This window comes from Lithobates pipiens, unplaced genomic scaffold (genome assembly GCF_037356315.1).
Source record: "Lithobates pipiens isolate NorthernLeopardFrog02 unplaced genomic scaffold, aLitPip1_a1.2 Scaffold_18, whole genome shotgun sequence".
Lineage (NCBI taxonomy): Eukaryota > Metazoa > Chordata > Amphibia > Anura > Ranidae > Lithobates > Lithobates pipiens.
In genome coordinates, this window is record NW_027507758.1 from 22,519,905 (window position 1) to 22,538,690 (window position 18,786).

Genomic DNA, 18,786 nt, shown 5'->3' on the forward strand with positions numbered 1-18,786 from the left:
TGTGGTCGTTAAGGTGCTTATCTAATAGTTTTTTTGAAATTATCGATGCTCCCCGCTGACACCACTGCTTGTGAAAAGAGAATTCCACATCCTTACCGCTCTGGCAGTAAAGAACCCTCTACGCAGTTTAAGTGAATGGCCACATCTTTTTAACCACTTAATAACCGCCCTATAGCCGAATGACGGCTTTAGGGCGGTTTCTTAACTGTGGGAGGCCGTCATATGACGTCCTCCCAGAATTCCGCTCTCGCGCGCCCCCTGGGGCGCGCACTCGAGAGCATCCGTGACCGCCGGGTCAAATGACGGAGTGATCACTTGTAAACAAACCGGCGTCATGTTATGACGCCGGTTCCTCCCTCCCCCTCTCTGTACCGATCGGAACAGCGGAGGGGGAGGAGATCGGTGTCAGCAGCGATGTGGGCTGCATCTGCAGTGCCCACATCGCTGCTCACCGAAAATTAACCCCTCAATTCCCTGCAAATACTCTGCAATACCCTGCCATTACTCTGCATTACTCTGCAATACCCTGCAATACCCTGCATTACTCTGCATTACCCTGCATTACTCTGCATTACCCTGCATTACCCTGCAATACCCTGCAATACTCTGCATTACCCTGCAATACTCTGCAATAGTCTGCATTACACTGCAATACTCTGCAATACCCTGCCATTACTCTGCATTACTCTGCATTACTCTGCATTACTCTGCATTACCCTGCAATACCCTGCAATACCCTGCAATACTCTGCAATACTCTGCAATACCCTGCAATACCCTGCAACACTCTGCAATGCTCTGCAACACTCTGCAATGCTCTGCAACACCCACCAATACCCTGCAACACTCTGCAATGCTCTGCAACACCCGCCAATACCGTGCAACACTCTGCAATGCTCTGCAACACCCTCCAATATCCTGCAATGCTCTGCAACGCTCTGCAACACCCGCCAATACCCTGCAACACTCTGCAATGCTCTGCAACACTCTGCAATGCTCTGCAACACCCACCAATACCCTGCAACACTCTGCAATGCTCTGCAACACCCGCCAATACCGTGCAACACTCTGCAATGCTCTGCAACACCCTCCAATATCCTGCAATGCTCTGCAACGCTCTGCAACACCCGCCAATACCCTGCAACACTCTGCAATGCTCTGCAACACTCTGCAATGCTCTGCAACACCCACCAATACCCTGCAACACTCTGCAATGCTCTGCAACACCCTCCAATATCCTGCAATGCTCTGCAACGCAATACTCTGCAACGCCATACTCTGAGATACCCAGCCATACTCTGATATACCCAGCCATACCCAGCCATAGTCGGTGATACCCTGCAATACCCATCCATAGACACCCCCCCCCCTCCCGCCGCCCTCCGGTGCTTCTACCGACTCGCCAATACTATCAAATCCAGAATCTTTTTTTTTTTTTTTTTCAGGCTTCCCAGCTTAGAGGTGAGATGCGGGGTCTTATTGACCCCACATCTCACTGTAAAGAGGACCTGTCATGCCATATTCCTATTACAAGGGATGTTTACATTCCTTGTAATAGGAATAAAAGTGATCAAAAAATTTATTTTTGGGGAAAAAAATGTCAAACTAAAATAAATAAAGTAAAATGAACAATAAAATTTTTTTTTTTTTTAAAGCGCCCCTGTCCCCATGTGCTCGCATGCAGAAGCGAACGCATACGTAAGTCCCGCCCACATATGAAAACGGTGTTCAAACCACACATGTGAGGTATCGCTGCGTACGTTGGAGCGAGAGCAATAATTCTAGCCCTATACCTCCTCTGTAACTCAAAACATATAACCATATGCAAAAATTGGGCTAACTTTACTGTGTTTTTTTTTTTTTTTTAAGCACAAAACAGTTTTACCATGCGAGATAAAAAGTTGCAACGACCACCATTGTATTCTCCAGGGTCTTTGCTAAAAAAAACATATATAATGTTTTGGGATTCTATGTAATTTTCTAGCAAATAAATGATGATTTTTACATGTAGGAGAGAAATGTCAGAATTGTCCTGGGTGCTCCAGAACGCCTGATGGCGCTCCCTGCATGTTGGGCCTCTGCATGTGGCCACACTGTGTAAAAGTCTCACACATGTGGTATCGCCGTACACGGGGGTAATAGCAGAATGTGTTTTGGGGTGTAATTTGTGGTATGCATATGCTGTGTGAGAAATAAACTGATAATATGACAATTTTGTGAAAAAAAAAAAAAAAGTACAAAAAATCTTGATTTTGCAAAGAATTGTGGGAAAAAATGACAACTTCAAAAAACTCATCATGCCTCTTACTAAATACCTCGGAATGTCTTCTTTCCAAAAAGGGGTCATTTGGGGGGTATTTGTACTTTTCTGGCATGTTAGGGTCTCAAGAATTGAAATAGGCCGTCAGTACTTCAGGTGTGATCAATTTTCAGATATTGGCACCATAGCTTGTGGACTCTATAACTTTCACAAATACCAAATAATATCCACCAATTTGTACTTATTTTTACCAAAGATATGTAGTGGTATAAATTTTGGCCAAAATTTATGAAGAAAAAATTACTAATCTGCTAAATTTTATAACAGAAATGAAGAAAAATTCATTTTTTTTACAGAATTTTCTGTATTTTTTCTTTTATAGCACAAAAAATAAAAAACCCAGCGGTGATTAAATACCACCAAAAGAAAGCTCCATTTATGTGAAAAAAAGGACAAAAATTTCATATAGGTCCAGTGTTGCATGACTGAGTAATTGTCATTCAAAATGTGAGAGCACCGAAAGCTGAAAATTGGTCTGGTTATTAAGGGTGTTTAAGTGCCCAGTGGTCAAGTGGTTAATTTGCTAGGGTCCTTTATGCTAGGGTCACCAGTACGGTAGTTGCACATCGCTATCATATTCCCTCTCAAGCGTCTCCTCTCCAGAGAGAATAAGGTTAATGCTTGTAGTCTTTCCCCATAGCTGAGATCCTCCAGACTCTTTATTAGCTTTGTTGACCTTCTCTGGACTCTCCCCATTTCCAGCACATTGTTCCTGAGGACTGGTGCCCAGAACTGGATGGCATGCTCCAGGTGCGGCCGGACCAGAGTCTTGTAGAGCAGGAGAATTATCGTTTTATTTCTGGAGTGAATCCCCCTTTTAATGTCAATATTCTGCTGGCTTTGTTAGCAGCAGCTATTGCTGAGCCTATCATCTACTAGGACCCCCAAGTCCTTTTCCATCCTAGATTTCCCCAGAGGGTCTCCCCCCAGTGAGTAACTTGCATTTGTATTTTTAGCACCCAAATGTATTACTTTACATTTGCAGTGTAGCTGCCCAACCCATTATTTTATTTAGGTCTTCTTGCAAGGTTTCCGCATCCTGCGGAGAAGTTATTGCCCTGCTTAGCTTAGTATCGTCTGCAAATACTGAGATTGTGCTGCTTATCCCATCCTCCAGATCATTTATAAATAAATTATAAAGGATTGGTTATCCTTGGGGGACCCCACTTACCACACCATTCTGCGTACTCGCCATTTATCACTACCCTTCGGACCCACCCCTGTAGCCAGTTTTCAATCCAGCTTCTCACCCTATGATACTATGGAGTTCTGTTCTCCTTTCTGCTGCCAACTGCTGAGACAATGTGGGGGCAGAAACAAGGAGGGTGCCACAGCTGCAAGAGAGGTGTGAGGGCCAAATTAAATGCTCTTGTGGGTCAGATTAGGCCAGCGGGACTTGTGTTTGACACATGTGGCTCAGGGAATAGATACCAAGTGTAGTGGTACTCCCGTTGGTAATTGTGGTCCGTCTCCCACCCTGCACAGTCAGGCACACAAATTTCCAGACACACTAAGTCAATAAATAGTCCTTGTACTTATTTTTGTTTTTGTTTTATTAGGGGAATAGAACTTGGATGGGGATGGGGTACATATGGGATGCCCACTTGATTGAAGAGATATACAGGGACTGAACTATATACACTCCGGTATATACAACCTCTTCCCTTCACCTCCACATACACTTGCTTGCAGACTATCACTCACAGGACCAGCTAGCACTGTTATAAAGAGTCTGACACTGGCTCAGCCAGACCCAAAGCAGATGCCCTTTGTAGGCAGGGACCACGGGCCCCTATGGTGTAGAAAAAAAATAGGTAGTGCTTAGTGCTAGCTGTCCCACATGTGACTACTGCTCCCAGTACTACCTCCTCAGGCCCTGCCAGCCCTCCTGGCTGCAGCTGCTTCTTTCCACTGCCGATGCCACCACAGTCCTCCTGACTGGCTCTGCTCCCATCCCAGACTGCTCCATCCCAGTCCTCTCAGGCATGCCTCCCAGTCCTCCTGACTGTATATCAATCACTAGCCCTCCTGTTCCTGGCTATTCCTGTTGCTCCTGGAGACATGCCCGGCAGTGTTCTCTTACTTTCCTCTCCTTGCTCCCAGTGCCTCCTGTCCAGGACACCTCCTTGTGTCTTGAGAGGTTCCTCAAAGGCCATGACAGCCTAATACTCCATCTCCAACTTCCACCCACACAATTCCTCCCCAGCTGGGCTGACCCTGAGTATTTGAGGGGGCCTGCCCCCTGCCAGTCCAAGTTGGGGATTGGTCAGGGTCCTCAAAACACTCCAGGCAATGCCACCTTACCTCCCCTCCCCTCCCATTCTTCTAGAAAGTCCCAGAACAAACGAGAAGTAGGGGGGGAGGTCTCGGTGATGCTGCCTGTGAGTCATCCAGCTCCCCCTGGATTTCTGCCTAACCCAGTACAAAACACCGACAGACTTGGCTGCTAGCCAAGCTTGCAAAAATCTACCTACACTTACACAGAAAAAGAAACAAACAAACAATCTACACTTCAAAACCTAGAGGATGCTTTACAGGACACCATTAAAGCCTTCTAAAAAGTCTCAAAGCATAAAGAGAGATGATCTGGAATAGGATCAGAAGTCAGCATACATCATGTGAATGGGATATCTTTTGTCCCTCACCCTCCTCCCCTATTAATTAGGTTTTCTACAAACTGACCGGCGTCCAGGTTATTTCTTCTAACACCCCAATAAGACTCAATCCTGAGATTATGTGCCTGGAAACTACAGCAGAGTAAGTGGGCTGAGACTTATTGTCCATCAGGAGCTCCATCACCATGTTCTTCCGGGGTCAATACCATTACACATTTTTTTAATTATCAAAAATACAGCCAACCAACAGACAAATTAATGAACAATATGTATTTACTTATTTATTGTTTTTACTCTGTTATCAGTATGGAAACATAATTAAAAAATACAGAAAACATATGGACCCATTTCTGAACAGCTGAGCCTCTGATGCCCCGAACTGCCCCAGCAAACCATGTGGGAAACTACACTATCTGGGTACAAAGCAAACCAGTTCACACACCCTTCTTAGTGATTCAGTGACCAATCACCATACATGAGCACCACCACATGTGAGGTCATACCTTTCAATATGCAAATATCTATTTTTGAAAATATTTGCATATAGGCCCGTGAGGGCAAAACTGTAGATTAGATACGGTGTAGGACAACTGACCGGTGGGCTCTGTATGCAGATTCTTACTTGTATTTTCTAACTTGACCAATAATAATAACGCTGGGACTCCACATTCTCTCACGTCTCTAATAGCACCAGTCCCCTGTGTAGGTGGCAGAAGTTAAAGGGGTTGTAAACCCTCATGTTTTTTCACCTTAATGCATCCCTATGCATTAAGTTGAGAAAACTTCTGTCACTGACCGGCCCCCCAACCCCCCCGTTTTACTCACCTGAGTTCTGTATTCCCCCGCCGGAGACGCGCTCTTCCCCTCTGCCCGTTGTCTCGGCTCTTGATTGGATAGATTGATAGCAGTGCAACCATTGCTGTCAATCAAATCCAATGATGCCGGGCCCTGGGGAGCGGGGCAGAGTCCGGTACTCTGCATCTATGAACACAAATGCTGGGCTCGGGAGCGCGCCCGCAAGGTAATCCCCCGGGAGAGCACTTCATCTAGGGGGTTATATGATGCAGGGGGCCCCAGAAGTCGAGGATCGGGGCCACTCTGTGCAAAAGGAACTGCACAGTGGAGGTAAGTAAGACATGTTTGTTATTTAAAAAAAAAAAAAAAAAAAAAACTAAGCCTTAAAATCACTTTAAGGTATGTATTAGAAAAAACGAATGAGATTAATAGAATCTTCAAAGAACTATTAGCCCTTGTACACACGGTCGGAGATTCCGATGGAATGTGTCCGATCGGACCGTTTTGTCGGATAATCCGACTGTGTGTGGGCTCCATCGGACTGTTTCCGTCGGAATATCCAACGGACCAAGTTTTCCAACATGTCGGTAAAATTTTCCGACAAAATGCTCCTATCGGACATACTCCGATCATGTGTAGAGAATTCCGATCGGACAAAGTGCCACGCATACTCAGATCAAATTCCTACACCAAAGCTATTGGCTACTAGCCTGAACGTAGTCCCATCGTAACGAAATAACGTCATCACGTCGGATTTTCCGACAAATTTGTCCGACCGTGTCTATACAACAGTTTCAGACAAAATCCGACGGATTTGGTTGTCGGAATCTCCGACCGTGTGTACAAGGGCTTAAAGACTAATTTAATCTTTATAGTGTTGAGTACGATAACCATGGGATTGACTGAAGAGAGTTTTTCGCTCATGTCCGCAGTGCTGACTCATCAACCTGAATGGATGAAGAGAGATCGGTGAATGTAGTGCTGGTGGGAGGTGAGAGGTCCTCATTGTCCTGTACAGGTGCACCTCCAGCATGGACACTTTCCCCATTCTCCAATAACACCTCTCTGTGCGCCTGCAAGCCATTGTGATGGATGGTGGGATCCCCGAATCTGCCGAATGATAATAAAATAAAATAAGAGTCATATGACATCCCAAAAGATGGCAAAAGTTCAAACCGACCTGATAGATGTCAGATACACAGGAGAAAATACAAACCCCACCTGATGTTTGCTGTCACTAACAATGTATGCTGGGACTAAATCTGAAACAGTAACATGGGTTTTCTCTTCTAGGCTCTTCAACATCTGGCTGGTGAGAGTTGGCCACATATGTTATGATTTGATCGTACAATCTTGTTTAAATTTACCAAAACTATAATATGTAGCACCCTCTAGGGCAGTGTTTCTCAACCTGGGGGTTGGGACCCCCTCGAGGGTCGAATGACGATTTGCCAGGGGTCACTGAATCCAGGGCTGTTCCTGAAGCCCACACCACTCTCCCAGCTTTTCTGTGGGCGCCCATCAGGGCTGTCTCTGGAGCCTGTGGCCGCCTAGCTGGGCTGTCCCTGTAGAGCCCACGGCCGCCCACTCAGCCTCTTTGCAGCCACCCATTCAGTTCACGGCATGGCTGAGGGGGCAGAAACTAGAGGTCAGCTGATTGGTGAGAATGTGAAGTGGGAGGGGCTGGAGGAGACCCTATCTCCTGATTTCAGCATAGGTGTCAACTGCTGCGAGACACCACAAAGTCGGAGACAGTGAGTAACACTACCTGTGATTAGAGTTGCCATTAAAAGTCCTCACTACAGTTCTCAGATCAGCAGATGACCTTGATCAAGAGCACCGAAGTTGGCTGATCAGAACCCCCCCTGCATTGCCACTCATCCCATTACCCCCACCTGCCAAGAGAAGGAATAAAAATAGAGAATATATGGAAGGGAGAGGAAAAGAGGGGGAGGAACAAAGAAAAAGGGAGAGGAAAGAATAAGAGAAAGAAGAAGAAAGATGGCTAGAGAGGGATGGGGGGGGGGGGCAAGAAATTAGGATAGAGAGAGGTAAAAGGAGAAAAAAAAAAAAAAGAGAAAGAGTGGTACATCCTACAATGTACCATAAGGGGTTTTAATACTGTACAAGTGGAAGGGACTCAGGGAGCGCTAAATGTCAGTGGGTTAGGGGTGCAAATTATGCCGCGTACACACGATCGGACTATCCGGCGGACTTAGCCCGGCAGACAAACCGCCCGACTTTGAAGCAGGGGTCCGCTGGACTTTCTGAACGAGGGGACCTGCCCACACACGACCGGACAAATGAATGGACTTGCCCACACACAGAGGAAAGTCTGTTAATTTTGAACGTGGCTCCAGGTAGATGGGACTAGCGCAGGAGGTCAATGTCGCCGCCTTCGGCGCCGAGATTGACACCTTGCTAGCCCCGTCACCTGGTATGGACTTAAAGGGGAAGACCTACGCTGAAAAAATGGCGTGGGGGTCCCCCTCAAAGTCCATATCTGACCCTTATCCAAGCACGCTGCCTGGCCGGTCAGGAAAGGGGGATGGACGAGCGAAGGGGGGCTGGCGGTTGGTTGTCGAGGTCTGCGGGCAGGGGGCTTATCGGAATCCGGTAGCCCCCCTTTAATAAGGGGGCCCCCAGATACCGGCCCCCCACCCTATGTGAATGAGTACTGGGGTACCGTGTACCCCTACCCATTCACCTGGTGAAAAAAGTGTAAAGAAAAAAACACAACACGTTTTTAAAATAATTTATTGAACAGCTCCGGGGGTCTTCTTCCGTCTTGGGGGTCTTCTCGCCAGACTCCTCCACTATCTTCTGCTAGCTCTTTTACTAGCGGAGGAGCCTTCTTCTTCGTCACTGCCGTCCGGGGGTCTTCTACCGACTTTGTCCCCCTCTTGGGGTCTTCAAACCGGGCCCTCCGCTTTCTTCTTCCAGCCTTTTATTAGAGGTGGCCCAGTCTTCTGTCGCCGCCGCCTCTTCTTCCGACTTTGGGGGTCTTGTCCCCCTCTTTGGTTCTGCGCCGGGCCTCCGCTTTCTTCTCCCAGCTCTTTTACTAGCGGTGGCCCGGTCTTCTGTCGCCACCTTCTCCTCTTCTTCTGTTCTTCCTTGAGATGTTGACTCGACGCAATGACAAGGGCGCTTTGTGCGGTGACTTATATAGGGACAATGGGCAGGGTCACCGGGTGAAGTCACATGGTGACCCCGCCCCCTTATGTCACAGTCCCAGCATCCTCTGGGACTGTGACATCATAAGGGGCGGGTACATCACCTGGTGACCCTGCCCATTGTCCCTATATAAGTCGGCGCACAACGCATCCCTGTCATTGTGGCCAGAGAGAGCGTCGAGTCAACATCTCAAGGAAGAAGAGAAGAAGAAAAGAGAAGGCAGAGGCGGCGGCAACAGAAGACCGGGCCACCGCTAGTAAAAAAGCTGGGAGAAGAAAGCGGAGACCCGGCAAGAAGAACCGAAGAGGGAGACAAGACCCCCGAAGAGGGGGACAAGACCCCCCAAGTTGGAAGAAGAGGCGGCGGTGACAGAGGACTGGGCTACCACTAGTAAAAGAGCAGGAAGAAGAAAGCGAAGGCCCGGCAAGAAGACCCCAAGAGGGGGACAAGACCCCCGAAGTCAGAAGAAGACCCCCAGACAGCGGTGGCGACGAAGAAGAAAGCCGGGCTCCTCCGCTAGTAAAGACCCCCAAGACGGAAGACCCCCAGAGCTGTGCAATAAATTTTAAAAACATGTGTTGTGTTTTTTCTTTACATTTTTTTCCCCAGGTGAATGGGTAGGTACATGGTAACCCAATACTCATTCACATAAGGTGGGGGGGGGCGGTATCTGGGGGCCCCCTCATTAAAAGGGGCTCCCGGATTCCGAAAAGCCCCCCGCCCGCAGACCCCGACAACCAATGGCCGTGCATAGCTCGTGAACAGCTGTTCATTTTTGGAGACTTTTGGCGCCTCCTGTGTCCTCCATACTGCACAATCGCTGCACCTGTGCTGTACTGGGAGGACACTATCCGATGGAGGCAGTTCAACAAGACACTGGTGGTCCTGGCTCCTCCCTCCTGCTGAGTGCCCCAAAGCAAGCAACTTGCTCTGGGGGCACCCAAGCAGGCATACATGTGGGTAGTGGATAGCACTTTTGCCTAGCAGTAAGAAGGGTCGCTGGTTCAAATCCCCCCTAGGCATGCTGGGTGCCTGTATTTATATTCTAGAAGCTCCCGGGCTGGGGTCTTTCCTAATAGAGGATTGCACCCGGGCTTGGGTCTTTCCTAGAAGAAGATTGCACCAGCTAGGGGAAACACGGTGCCTCTCCGGGCACTTGCTGCCATGCGGCCTCAGGTGGGTGACTTGAGGGCCTGGATTGAGGGAGCGTGTGCTGCCATGTGGCCTCAGGTGGTGGACCTGAGGGCCTGGATTGAGAAAGAGAATGTGCTGCTATGTGGCCTCAGGTGGGTGAACTGAAGGCCTGGATTGAGAGAGAGTGTGTGCTGCCATGTGGCTTCAGGTGGGCGACCTGAGGACCTGGATTGAATGAGAGTGTGCTGCCATGTGGCCTCCGGTGGGCGACCTGAGGGCCTGGATTGAGAGAGCGTGTGCTGCCATGTGGCTTCAAGTGGGCGACCTGAGGGCCTGGATTGTGAGAGATTGTACTGCCAAGGGGCCTCAGGTGGGAGTCCTGAGGGCCTGAATTTAGTGAAAGTGACCTTGGTTCTACAGATAGCTGGCTGAAGGGGCTGTCTATTCAAGATCTGGTCTGGTATCACTGGTATAGAGTGTTGCTTGGAAGTTGGAAAGAGCCTACCAGCTGTCCCTGGACATTTTGTCAGTATAGACAACATAAAGGATCTATAGACTTGTGCTTTTAACCCCTTCTGGTGTGCTATACAGTCAGCTGAGGGTCTGAACAAAGCGAACAGTAGCTAGTGTTCTGAAGAGCTTGCCCAACTGTTTGCTACTGTAGAGGACTTTGCTCAGTTCTACTACTTTCAGACTGCCAAACAGTCTACCTTAACTGGCTTGTACCTGAGGATACTACTACGGATACTACTACGGATACTACTACGGATACTACTACGGATACTACTACGGATACTACTACGGATACTACTACGGATACTACTACTACTACTACTACTACTACTACTACTACTACTACTACTACTACTACTACTACTACTACTACTACGACTTCAGCAGAGCTTAACCGAGAGAGCAGTTAGATGTCCTAATGCCGCGTACACACGAGCGAACTGTCCGGCGTACTTAGTCCGCCGAAACGCATTTCAGCGGACAATTCGATCGTGTGTGGGCTTCAGCGGACTTCTCCAGCGTAAAGTCCGGCGGACTTAAAAAGTAGTTTTGCACTCCAATCTTTCCGCCGGACTTGGGTTTCAGCGGACAATACGTTCGTGAGTATGCTAGTCCGGCGGACTAAGAATGACGCATGCCCAGAAGCAAGTACGAAAAAGGAAGCTATTGACTACTGGCTATTGAACTTCCTTTTTCTAGTCCCGTCGTACGTGCTGTACGCCATCGCGCTAGCAAACGCCGGACTTTCTGTGTGTCCATGTGTCCAAGTCCGTTCGGTAGAAAGTCCGCCGGACTATCCGCTGGATTGTTTGCCAAACTAAGTACGCCGGACAATTCGCTCGGTGGACGCGGCATAAGTTGTGAATAGTTCTCCATAAGTAAAACAACAGAAACAAGACTGTTCAATGAAGATAACGAGTGAAAGTATGCGGGGACATGGCTGTGTGAATCTACCTTGTGCCTGGCTGCAGAGCAATAAGGGAGAAGACCTGGGAAAAATACCAGTGGCTCCTGCGGTGATAGCGCTACACCTGTTTATTACACTTGGGATTCCATTCCAATAGCAGGTCTGGACAACATTTTAAGGCCTTTTAAAGAAAGCGAATTGACCCAATGATAGCAGGAAAGAATAACGAACGATTTTTCTAAAAACATTCGACTGAAAATCTAGCCATGTATATATATGGCCATCTTTACCTAGTAGACTGCAAACACCGCCTTTAGCTCTGCATGGGACAATGTAAACATCACAATAGCATATTGTCTTCAAGTGACAGGACATATATGGTTACCTGTCCAGCTCCACGTCCTGGATGGTCTCGGGCAGCTGGAGGTGACACGTCTCTGTTAGGAGGAAAGCCGCTATGCCAGACACCAGGGACATACTGCTAAATACCACGGGTGGGAGGAAGATCCAAATATCCTCCAGGAGAATAACCAGAGGGGCTACAGAGCTTCCCAGGCGGGTCATGAAGGAGCAGAACCCGAGGCCGGTCTGCCTGTGGGGAGAGAGGAGACATGTCAGCATTTCTGATATCTAAGGACGGCACGTACTACATACAGCGGGTGATGGTTGGTGGAGAATGATGCCCACCTGGGCTGTGTATAGGGTTGCCACCTTTTCTTCAAGCCAAACCCAAACACTTTAGCGGGGCACATTTTTATTCGTAGTATACACTATAGGATTATAAAAGACCTGAGACACCTTTGGGTGCCTCAAGCAGAGTGGTAATGCAGCATGCTGCGGCAAACAGTGGGTGTGGCCAAACTGTTTTTGCTGACATCATGCCCCCCCCAGTGATGCCAAACCTGCCCCCAGACAGCGTCCCGCAGCTCACGAATGGCAACAGATGTTTGTGTGACTATCTCAGTTACTTGAGGAGCCACAGCTCAGTCTTAATAATGTGTCCGGGTTTCAGGCAGACTGAAACCTGGACACAAGATTCCAAACCCGAACTGTCCGGGTGAATCCTGGACAGGTGGCAACCCTAGCTGTGTATGATATTTATACCTTTTAGTGTCTAAAGCAAGAACAGCTCCTGGATTGCAACACAGTGGGCCTATACGGCTACTGTATGTGTATGATATAGTATATGGTACATACAGCGTATATTATATATATTTATGGGACATGTTGTGACCAAAGTAGATGTAAACCCAATCAGTAAAATGTTATATAACCTTTACATGACATGTAAAGTAAGTTCAAAAGTATTTTTCATCATAGGTGTGCACACGGTGTGTGCTAGGGGTGCCTGGCCACACCCTAATCACCCTGTTTGGAGCAGAGTCCCCCTGTTTAGACCCCTGATATTTCACCAAAGCCCCCTAACGGGGCTTCTAAAAAAAGATTGTAAAAAAATAAGAAGAGTAAAAACTACTGACACCAATCTCTGCCCTACTGACACCGTCCACTGCCCTACTGACACCGTCCACTGCCCTACTGACACCGTCCACTGCTCTACTGACACCGTCCACTGCTCTACTGACACCGTCCACTGCTCTTCTGACATGGTCCACTGCCCTACTGACACCGTCCACTGCCCTACTGACACCGTCCACTGCCCTACTGACACCGTCCACTGCCCTACTGACACCGTCCACTGCCCTACTGACACCGTCCACTGCTCTACTGACACCGTCCACTGCTCTACTGACACCGTCCACTGCTCTACTGACACCGTCCACTGCTCTACTGACACTGTCCACTGCTCTACTGACACTGTCCACTGCTCTACTAACACTGTCCACTGCTCTACTGACACCATTCTCTGCCCTACTGACACCATCCACTGCTCTACTGACACCATTCTCTGCCCTAGTGACACCATCCACTGCTCTACTGAGATCGTCCACTGCTTTATTGACATCGTCCACTGCCTTACTGACACCATCCACTGCTCTTCTGACACCGTCCACTGCTCTTCTGACACCGTCCACTGCTCTTCTGACACCGTCCACTGCTCTTCTGACACCGTCCACTGCTCTTCTGACACCGTCCACTGCTCTTCTGACACCGTCCACTGCTCTTCTGACACCGTCCACTGCTCTTCTGACACCGTCCACTGCTCTTCTGACACCGTCCACTGCTCTTCTGACACCGTCCACTGCTCTATTGACATCACCCACTGCTCTACTGACAATGTCCACTGCTCTACTGACATCCTACTGCTCTACTGACATTGTCCACGAGGCTGTCCTGCCCACTTCCTAGATGGTGTAAGTGCAGGGCTTTGATGTCCCGGCTGTCCTCCTGGGGGAGGGGGGGTTGCCGACTGACCGAGGGGTTGTGGCTGTTTGCCACCCCCACCCCCCTTGAAAAAAGCACCAGCCGTCAATGCCCCCCCCCCCGCTTTTTTTTTAATTATTATTATTCTCGTTTTATTCTTGTGTCTTCTCTTTTATTTCGTCCTTTTTTTTATATATATACCACAACTATTAATACATGTTGGGTGTCAGGCCATCTTTGTCTGGCCTGAATGACAATTGTCTTTACAAATACCTTAAGACCTCTCTCACCTTGGATGGAATTTTTCAGTGGCAAAAGGGCTAAAAATAGCGAATGTAAAGCGCCTGAAAAACGCCTCCCCTGCAGCCCCAGTGTGAGAGCCCGAGTGACTTCACACTGGAGAGGTGCGCTCTGCAGGACGTTAGAAAAAGTTCTGCATGCAGCATCTTTGGAGCAGTTTAGGAGCGCTGCTCCACCGCCCCTGTCCATTGAAATGAATGGGCGCCGCTGCCGAAGCACCTGCAAAGCGATTTGGCAGCCGCGCTTTTCGGATGCATTTAACCCTTTCTTCAGCCGCTAGCGAGGGTTTAAAAGCTCCCCGCTAGCGGTCGAAAGGCGACTCTAAAACTACGGTAAAGTGCCATTAAAACTAGCAGTCCTTTACTGCTAATGTGGCCCACTGGAAATGTCAAAGGGGTCTGAGTCTAGGTTCACATCTATGCGGTTGCGGTTGATGCGGTTTTCAGGCACATTTTGCAGTGTCTTTTTCGTTTTTAAACTCACGTTTATGCATGCGGTTTTCATGCATTTCGCGTTTTTTTCTCTTTAAGCACACTGTATATAGCTGGTTGCTAAGGAGCAGGTTGGGAAGCCAGCTGCCGCATCCTTAACAACTGATGAGTCTGTATGTAAAAAAAAAAAAAAAAAAAAAAAAAGCATTGCTAGCAAAACAATATATGGGGAAAAAAATCATATCAGGCCGTTTCGGGTTTGGTATGGATTTTGGGGGGAAATCCATGCCATTTTTTTAAATTTGAGTGGGGTCCCCCTCTAAATCCATACCAGACCTAAAGGGCCTAGTATGGATTGGGGGGGGGGCTTTGTTTTTTGTTTGTTTTCCCGATTTTTCTTTTTATATTTTTTAGCAGCAATTCCTTTTTTACTATCAACTGTCATTGGGGAAGCCCGCTGACAGCTGATGACTCATCGGTTGTTAAGGACACGGTGTCCGGCTTCACGACCCGCACCTTATCAACCAGCTATACACACTGTGTTAAAGTGAAAAAAAAATGCATCAAAAACTGCATTAACCGGTTTAGCCCCAGTAGATTTTACCTCCTTCCTAAGCACTTTTTGCGTTTCGGCACTGCGTCCATTTAACTGACAATTGTGCGGGGGCGTGCGACGTTGCACCCAAACAAAATTGATGTATTTTTTTCCCCACAAATAGAGCTTTCATTTGGTGGTATTTGATCACCTTTGCGGTTTTTATTTTTTGCGCTATAAACAAAAAAATAGCAACAATTAAAAAAAATATCTATCTATCTATCTATCTATCTATCTATCTATCTATCTATCTATCTATCTATCTATCTATCTATATATATATATATATATATATATAGATATATATCTATCTATAGATATCTATATATATATATCTATATATATTATATATATTATATATCTATATATATTATATATCTATATCTATATCTATATCTATATCTATATCTATATCTATATCTATAGATATAGATATAGATATAGATATAGATATATATCAAAAATTTTCTCAGTTTAGGCCGATATGTATTCTTCTACATATTTTTGGTTAAAAAAAAAAAATCGCAATAAGCGTATATTGATTGGTTTGCGCAAAAGTTATAGCGTCTACAATATAGGGGACAGATTTATGGCATTTTTAAAAGTTATAAAAAAGTTATATTTTGTCCTAGCAGAGAAATAATGCTCCATCCTCCCGGGAAACTAGCAAAAAACGGGGGCATGCTGGGAGTAGGAGGGGTAATGGCTTGCCCCTGTCCATTCCTCCTGTAGGTGGCAAAATAACCCAACAGTCTCTAAATTCCTGCGTCCCTCAAAGGTCAGCTAACAGACGCTGCACCTCTCGATGCTCCGATCTCCACCGAGCCCCGTCCCTCCGCTACACACACACGGACACACAGCTCCAGAGGGACAGGCCGGAGCAAAGGAGCCCCGAAGCGGCGCTGTGAGCTTTTACTCTGTGAAGAGAGCGAGGGAACAGCGGGCGCTCAGCGGGACACATTGGGGGATTGGAGGCATGCAGTTCCCGGTGTTCTGGCAGATAGTGTCCTGCCATCATATAGTGTCCGCCCCGTACTGCGCATGCGCAGTACGGGGCAGAAGAAGCTTCAGAAAATCTCCAAAGCTGAACGGCGCCTGCGCCATGAGTGGAGGTGGTAGCCCCACCATCCAAGCGGACATAGGGTTGTGAAAATTAAAGGGCCCCTCGCGGGCGAGCTTGGCTCGCCATGCTTCGGGCTCGGCCTCGCTGCGCTCGTCTCTTTTTTATTCCTACTCTATGTCCACTTGGATGGTGGGGATAGAACCTGGACTCATGGTGCAGGCGCCGTTCATCCTTGGCTATTTTCGGAATCTGTGTTGCTGTGTACTGCGCATGCGCAGTACACAGCGGACACTATCTAATGGGGGACCTTATATGATGGGACACCGGGACAGAGGCCATGGCTGCGCCCTGGGGGGTAGTGCACCCTAGGCTGCTGCCTACTCCGCCTAGTGGTAGCACCGGCCCTGGCGGTGTCAGTGAAATTTCAGGGAGTGTTAGTGAGGTGTCAGTAAGTGTGGTGTCACTTGTCGGTGTGGTGTCAGTGCGATGTATGTTTAGTGTGAGGTGTCACTAGTTAGTGTGGTGTCAGTGCGATGCATGTTTAGTGTTAGGTGTCAGTGAGTTACCTGATGACGGTTGGGTAGAGCTCGGCGGTGAAGAGAAACGCGGTGGTAAATGAAGCTTCTGAGAAGCCTTTCCCCAGGATGGCCACCAGGGTGCGCCAATCACCTGAATCAGAGAAAAGACAAGCCAATGTGTGTGAAAAGGAATTAAAGAGTCACTCCACTTTTGTTGAGAAAAAAACAATCCCCCTCCGGGGTGATCTATGTACATTGCAGGGATTTTAACAAACTTTATTGCTGAGTGCTATTTTTTTTAATGATTATTATTATTCTGAAGAAATAGCTATTTGTTTGTCTGTGTCCAAGTGAATCTAATGAGAGTGATTTTATAATTATCAATCAGCTGCTGTACTTGCAGAGTTCTAATGGGAAAAGTGTCAGGGTCTGCATCCTTTTAGATGTGATCTTAGTGCAGACTTTTTGGAAAATCAATGAGCCAATCACACAAGCAGGTAATTAAATTTCCGGGGGGGGGGGGGGGGGGGGGTGGTTCTGTACACCATCTGTGTGTGAAATGCCTCCAGGTGGTCATTTTGCATTTTATGGAAAATTACAGCACTGCAGATTGAAAAATAAAAGTCATATTTAAAGCGGACCTTCAGTAATTTTTTTCAACTCCATCTATTAAATCTTCTGCCCTTGTTGTTGTTTTAACTTTGGATAGTAAAACATTTTTTTTTCTGTCAGTAAATCCCTTATACAGCCCATTTCCTGTTTCTTGTCTGGTCATTAGCCTAGGCGTATGACATCATGCACAGCTCTCTCTCTGTCATGCGAGTTTGCCAGGAAGGGATGAGGGGTGAGTCATAAGAGGGCCAATAAGAGCTGCAGAGCTGGAGGTGTGCCTCTGTGTGTCTGTGTAAATCCAGGAAGTGAACAGCTGCCCACAGTTAAAATGGACTCAGTGGAATCACAGTATATATAAAATAATATGCAAATGGTATAGAGGGAAGCTTCGGAATGGCAAAGATGTTTTTAATACAAATGATGTGAGTAGACTGCAGTTCCTCTTACCTATGGGAATGAGGCAGGTAAGGGCGATACAGGCACTGGTGATGATCAGCGATCCTCCTTGGCACATCTTACGTCCAATCCGATCCAGCAGCAGGTAAACGCCAAATTTGGCCGGGAGCTCAATCACCCCGAATATGAAATGTGTGAGGAACGGACTCCGTCCAAATCCAGTGACATGGAAACTGATCCCGTAATAGCTGAACGCCACACCGAACCTGCCGAGACACCCATGGGCACTGAGTGGGGAGACACTGACTGAAGGGGACACCAACTGGGGGGACATTGAGGAGGACACCAACTGAGGAGGACACCCACTGGGGGGACACTGACTGAAGAGGACACCCACTGGGGGGACACTAACTGAGGAGGACACCAACTGGAGGGGCACTGACTGAGGAGGACACCAAGTGGGGGGACAATGACTGAGGAGGACACCAACTGGGGGGACAATGACTGAAGAGGACACCAACTGGGGGGACAATGACTGAAGAGGACACCAACTGGGGGGACACTGACTAAGGAGGACACTGACTGAGGAGGACACGAACTGGGGGTGCACTAACTGAGGGGGACACCAACTGGGGGGACACTGATTGAAGAGTACACCAACTGGAGGTACACTAACTGAGGGGGACACCAATTGGGGGGACACCGACTGAGGAGGACACCAACTGGGGGACAATGACTGAGGGGGACACCAACTGGGGGACAATGACTGAGGGGGACACCAACTGGGGGGACAGTGACTGAGGAGGACACCAGTTGGAGGACACTGACTGGGAAGGAAACTAACTAGGGGGTCACTGATTGGAAGACACCAACTGAGGCAATACTAGCTAGAGTGACAATGACTGGGAGGGACACTAACTAGGAGGATACCAACTGGGGGGCACTGACTGGTGGAACCCTGACCAAGTAAACACTGAGTGAAGGATACGAACTGGAGGGTGGGGGTGGGTTACTTACTGGGGGAGGGGGGGGGACTGATTTCTTGTGTTTCATGTAGATCAGTATACCTATTAAGCCAATTATAGACATGAT

General features: G+C 47.8%; 1 protein-coding gene across 1 annotated transcript in view; it reads right to left on the minus strand.

Annotated features, from left to right (window-relative positions):
* Positions 1–3,848: 3,848 nt before the first annotated feature.
* The window catches only part of LOC143987015 (solute carrier family 22 member 7-like), a 31,582-nt gene continuing 16,644 nt past the window's right edge, over positions 3,849–18,786 (minus strand). Inside the window, exons 7-10 of the mRNA XM_077485462.1 lie at positions 17,746–17,960; positions 16,735–16,837; positions 11,843–12,049; positions 3,849–6,839 (exon numbers count right to left, since the gene is read on the minus strand). Coding sequence (XP_077341588.1) covers positions 6,650–6,839; positions 11,843–12,049; positions 16,735–16,837; positions 17,746–17,960 — 715 coding nt within the window. The 3' untranslated portion in view covers positions 3,849–6,649. The remainder of the gene's footprint in view (positions 6,840–11,842; positions 12,050–16,734; positions 16,838–17,745; positions 17,961–18,786) is intronic.